Raw genomic sequence first — 6173 nt, 5'->3', positions numbered from 1 at the left:
TCGTCTCACAAGAGACAGCTATATTTGGGTCCTTTCAGCAAAATCTTGCTAGTGTATGCAATGGTGTCAGCGTTTGGAAGCTGATTATGGGATGGATCCAAGGTTTATTAGTTTGTAAGTGCTTCTAATGTTGACAAGATAGCAAATGTTACCTTATTGTGAACTAGGAAATTTACCCTTCTGGCAATAATCCTAGAGGATAAAAATGACTTTTGTAATTTGGATAATAATTTGCTTTCCTTTAATATTGTGACATATGGTTTATGAATAAAATCAGAATGTATGTGAACAGAAAGCCATTAGGAACATTTCGAATAACAGAACTATTTTTAATAATTCTAAATAATATTATCTTTCAATAATATGATTTAAAAATACATTTAAAATAACACTTGCCCCAATGTCTCTCCTAGGTCATTGATCTGGGTGGTGAGGCAATTAAAGGTAGTGAGTACTTTGGAAATGGCCGTGTGACAGAATTCAAGTTTGGTGCAAAACTTGGCACAGTTATCCGCAAGTGGAATGGCGAGAAGATGTCCTATTTAAAGTAAATATATACCATTTCGTCATTTGTTCTATAATACATTTGTTGTCATTTGGCATCAGTAAGATATATCTTAAATATTCTAACTTAAATAATTGATTATTAGTTAGGCTTATTGTTTATGAACCCTTAATTAATCATGTTTTTAATTTCATATATCAATCACCTGACAGCAGTAATCCTAACTATCACTTAGTGATTTTTGTCTTGTTGTGATAAGTCCATTAGATTCTAAGACTGTTTGTTCATCACCTACTAAAGATAGATTAGTATCCCAAGAATAGTTATACTCAGAAATGATCCCTATAATATGGCCAATGTATGGAATTTCCTTATGCTACATTAGAGAATTAACTGAAAATTTCAAAAGTGTGTAACTTAAAGACACAGTTACAAATTCATTTTCATTCTATATTGTATAATATGGATATTTTAGTTCTCAAGTCCATAATATTACAATAAAGGAAAAAAGATCTAAAGAGAAAAATTTCAGAAAAAACTTTATATAGTAAGACCTAAATGTGGATAAAATTTCCATTTATGTTACCATAGAAAATTATATATATATATATAATATGTATATATATATATATATATATATGAAAGACTCCTCATGAAATTGTCATTTATTTAGATAATTGAGGATGCAATATGTAATGTTACATTAAGCATTGTGGAAGAATAATGTGCTTTTTTTCAAATGCAGGAACTGGGGAGAAGGTTGGGGTATGGTGCCTTCTGACAGAGCCCTTGTGTTTGTGGACAACCATGACAATCAGCGAGGACATGGTGCTGGAGGATCATCCATCCTGACATTCTGGGATGCTAGGTAGGACAACATTCTTTGCTGNNNNTGGGCNTGCATTTAATGACAGTAAANTATTATATACTTCTGCTTTAACACTATTTTGAACCTTTCAGAATGTATAAAATGGCTGTCGGATTTATGTTGGCTCATCCTTATGGATTCACAAGAGTAATGTCAAGTTACCGTTGGAATAGAAATTTCCAGAATGGAAAGGTAAGTCTTGGAGTTGTCCAAAGCATATTTTAATCTAGAGAAAAAAAATGTTTCTGTTTTAAGTTCATATGCATTTGTAGCATTTGGAATTATTATTAAGTGTTCATTCATGGCAGTTTTCTAAAGTAAGGGCAATGAAGAAGTACCTGCTAGTGAAAATGAAATAGTTGAAATACTAACAAAATGCAGAGTGAAAACAATTATTCCTGATAAAGCCTTGACTCATAGATTTAACATTGAATTATGCCTGTTAACACCAAAAAGAATGTCAAATTCTTTCTGCCCTTGGTACAATGAATGCCATCATATGAAAAATACTTTCATTTTTCCTGTATAATAGGAAGCATCTTATCTGATGATGATTAAGGGAATTATAGTAGATAGGAGCTTATGAGAATCACAGAACAGTGATTTGATAAAAAAAAAATCACTGTGAGCCTTGAATTATATCCAATATGTGTTTATTAGTTTCATACATTTAGACAATTTCAAAAGTTAACTAACCAATGAGACTACCAAATATCTTATAAGATATGTGAAATATCATATCTCAGTGGAAAATACTAGTCTTATAGAGAAGCATCAAATATATATAAAAGTTTTACTATAAATTTGCCAGTTACTTTTTATTTTCTTTGAATATAATCCCTTTGTTGTGTATTGAAATTTATTCTTTTTTAAAAGGGCTTTCATGAGTAGAATGATCTTTCTTTAAAGGTATATTCAAATATTTTGCCATCATAAGATGTTCATTTATACTTTGCTAAACTTAATAATGTTAGAACATTTTAGTACATTTAATAAACTATTGGTATGAAGTTAAGTAAAAATAACTTAGAAATTGTTATATTAGAAAATTTTTATAGATATTTTAATTTTTATAGTAGCCAAGAGCTATGTCTTTCTTTTATGCGCATACTGAGGCACATTCATGTAGTGTATAGTGATGGAAATATTTCAGGGAGTAACTAGAGTCTGTTTTAATATATTCCTAGAGAATTTCAATTTGCACATAAATTAAGAACTTAGTGAAGGTCTGTGAAAACACTGAAGGATTTAGATAACACTGCAGAGACAGGATTAGCCCAGTGGGCTTGGGTTTGGTTTTCTGTAGTGGCAAGAGTCAGGGAGCTACAGGCATTCAAATGACTTGATTCTTTCAATAATTAAGGATCAGAATGATTGGATTGGACCACCCAATAACAATGGAGTAACAAAAGAAGTGACCATTAATCCAGACACTACTTGTGGCAATGACTGGGTCTGTGAACATAGATGGCGTCAAATCAGGTAGGAATGTCCCCTTTAGATTTTGTCTAATACGGAAGTTGTTTAACCTCTTATTTTAAATTGTTGAATTAAAGAGTACCAGCATTTCTCATGATATTGTGCTTTTAGGAACATGGTTGCCTTCAGAAATGTAGTCAATGGTCAGCCTTTTGCAAACTGGTGGGATAATAACAGCAACCAAGTAGCTTTTGGCAGAGGAAACAGAGGCTTCATTGTCTTTAACAATGATGACTGGTAAGTGGATATTGATTGGGGAATGGTTGTATAATATTATACTCTAAGATGATTCTTTTTCTTTTCTTCTTCATTTATATTTTTTCATATGTGAAAAATCTTTTAGACAAGGAATTTAAGCCACGATTAAATGTTCAGTATACATGAGAAATATGATATATGCTTTCCTATTTTTCCCTTGTGTTAATAAAATTTTGTTATTGTGATCTTTAACTACAGCCTACAATGGCATAGCATACATTCATATTTATGTACTCATTTGAAATATTTCACAAAGCATATAAATAGTAAATGTACATCTTAACATCATAAAACAATGGGCCATATTAGTACTGGAATACTTTCCCCAGTATCTTTGATTATTACTTAAATATTTATCAATTTTACAGAGTTTTCAATTCTCTATGTGTTTTAAATATTTTGAAGGCATATGTGTATTGCCTCTGATTTATGAGTTTCTACAAGAGGTTACTTACTCTGCCTTTAAAACCTTTAATAGTGTCTATTCACCTATAGTACTTCTGAGTCCTCCTTCATGGTTCCTTCAGATCTAGGTCAGATATGAGGAGTGGTGCTCACAGCCTTTCATCTGAGTATGAAAAGACACCCATATTGCTGGGCACTTGCACTCACCTTGATCTGCATAGTGAGTTTCAGTATAGCCATGGCTATGAAGAGAGACCTTGTCTCACAAACAAAACAAAACAAAACAAAACAAAACAAAACAAAACAAAACAAAAGAAAACAAAACAAAACAGAATTCTAGCTTAGAGAATCTCTTTGGGAGCCAGTTACCTCTCTCAATTTAAAATCAACTTTCTATCAGGTTTAGAAGACTTTTTGATAATACCTACTTGATTGACTACAACAAAATGATTGAAGTATGTAACTTTTTTTTGAAAGGACACATGGTTGGTTATTTAGGAGAACTAGAATTATTTCATGCAGACACTTTTCTACTACAAACCTAATAAGTGTTCATAGAAATGCAAGATTATGTTTAATTCTAGGAAAAAAGTTATTTGTGGCATCATGTAATTGAAGAAGTTTTAAAGAATTAATGGTATTAAAATTAAAAAGGATCACCAAAGTGTATGTCCAGCAGAGGACAGACTGGAAACAATGATGGTCCTCGCGGGAGGGCTTTAGTGTTGAGCTTCCCTGGGTTCTCTGTTTCTCTGTCTGGGTTCTACAGGCCATGAAACCAACACACATTTAAAACAATGCCTTTGGTATAGAGAGTTCACTTGCTCCCATGGGCACAATTTTTGTGTTTGGATTCTCTTCACTGAGCTCTGAATTCTTACTGTTTTATAGCACAAGGTTGGGCATTTATTATTTTGTGGTGGATATATATATATATATATATATATATATATATATATATATACATATATGCATATACACACATGTATATATACAGATATATATACACAGATACACACACATATATGTATGTGTGTATATATATATATATATGTATATATATATACATACATATATATGATCTTCTGCATTTGACTGGATTGAATATATAATAAATACTAACTTTTTTTTTCAGGGCTTTGTCAGAAACTTTACAGACTGGTCTTCCTGCTGGCACATACTGTGATGTCATTTCTGGAGATAAGGTCGATGGCAATTGCACTGGACTTAGAGTGAATGTTGGCAGTGATGGCAAAGCTCACTTTTCCATTAGTAACTCTGCTGAGGACCCATTTATTGCAATCCATGCTGACTCAAAATTGTAAGAATCTATATTAAAGAGATTTGGATTAAGCAACAATTGCATGTGTTTCTTTTTCATATGCTCTGTACTATATTTTTAATTTCTATTTTGTTTCTATATTATCATGTGTTCATGTGTGCTGTGTCTTCTGAGCACTGGAGTGTATGTAGGATGTTTGAACAACCCTGTGCTGTGGCATAACCTCTCTACATTTTCCCATGAGCTGTGCTGATCAAACTAATTTCATGAGGCTTCCCTGGAACTCACTTTCATCTGCTATTCTATGTTGTTATCTCATATGCCCCTTAGTTCTTGCAGTTTATTTCCTTGTAGTAAAAACCATAAACAATTGTCTTAGTTAGGGTTTCTATTCCTGCACAAACATCATGACCAAGAAGCAAGTTGGGAAGGAAAGGGTTTATTCAGCTTACATTTCCATACTGCTGTTCATCACCAAGGAAGTCAGGACTGGAACTCAAGCAGGTCAGGAAGCAGGAGCTGATGCAGAGGCCATGGAGTGATGTTCTTTACTGGCTTGTCTCCCCTGGCTTGCTCAGCCTGCTCTCTTATAGAACCAAGACTATCAGCTCAGAGAAGGCACCACCCACAATGGAACCTCCCTGCTTGATCACTAATTGAGAAAATGCCTTGCAGCTGGATCTCATGGAGGCATTTCCCCAATTGAATCTCCTTTCTCTGTGATAACTCCAGCCTGTGTCAAGTTGATACAAAACTAGCTAGTACAACAATAAACTTGAATAGGCAAATATCTTAAAACTCACATAGAATCATCTGACAACAACATCCTAAATATCCTAAGCATTAGCAGAAAATCTGAATGTTTTTTTCTCATAAATTCTCAAATATCTTAATAGTGTCCTGGCAAATATTTTGCTTTACTCTTACTATAAATTCTTTCATGTAACCTTTTTAAAGTATAAAAATTTATTTTCAATAAATTTCATTGACAATCTAATTACTCATTAAACATGCTTTTGGCTACTTGGAAAATCCATCATTGAATAATTTCATCTCATGACTCTTTTCTTCAAATTCCTTTCATAATTAATTATTCCAGGAAAAAAAAGTTTCCTCATTCCACAACACCCACCTGTTTCCTTTTTGGTGTTCTGTTATGAGTGACCTGTGGGTCCTGTGATCGGGGAGACCCTTGTTCAGTAGAACGTCTCTGCTGGGGATTTGGCAGCTTGTGTGACCTCTGGTGTTTAGGGTACTGGGGTTTTAGGAACTGGCATAACCTTGGATTCTGGATAAGTCATGGTCTCTGGTAGAGCAATGAGCTTCTGCCAGAGTTGTGGTATGGGACATGGAGATGAGTGAAGGGGCCACTGTTG

General features: G+C 33.4%; 1 protein-coding gene across 3 annotated transcripts in view; it reads left to right on the top strand.

The window, feature by feature from the left end:
• The window catches only part of LOC110291010 (pancreatic alpha-amylase-like), a 9755-nt gene extending 4883 nt beyond the window's left edge, over window positions 1-4872 (top strand). For 2 of the 3 annotated variants that reach the window (XM_021157952.1, XM_021157951.1), the window contains 6 exons: window positions 414-547; window positions 1251-1373; window positions 1466-1565; window positions 2737-2855; window positions 2964-3089; window positions 4651-4840. In XM_021157952.1, the coding sequence (XP_021013611.1) occupies window positions 414-547; window positions 1251-1373; window positions 1466-1565; window positions 2737-2855; window positions 2964-3089; window positions 4651-4840 (792 nt within the window). Of the gene's footprint in view, window positions 1-413; window positions 548-1250; window positions 1374-1465; window positions 1566-2736; window positions 2856-2963; window positions 3090-4650 lie in introns of all 3 variants that reach the window. The other variant, XM_021157950.1, reaches the window with a different exon arrangement.
• The last annotated feature ends 1301 nt before the right edge of the window (window positions 4873-6173 follow it).

This window comes from Mus caroli, chromosome 3 (assembly GCF_900094665.2).
Source record: "Mus caroli chromosome 3, CAROLI_EIJ_v1.1, whole genome shotgun sequence".
Taxonomy (NCBI): domain Eukaryota; kingdom Metazoa; phylum Chordata; class Mammalia; order Rodentia; family Muridae; genus Mus; species Mus caroli.
The sequence above is the reverse complement of the archived record's forward strand: the minus strand, read 5'-3'. Positions and strand labels throughout refer to the sequence as shown.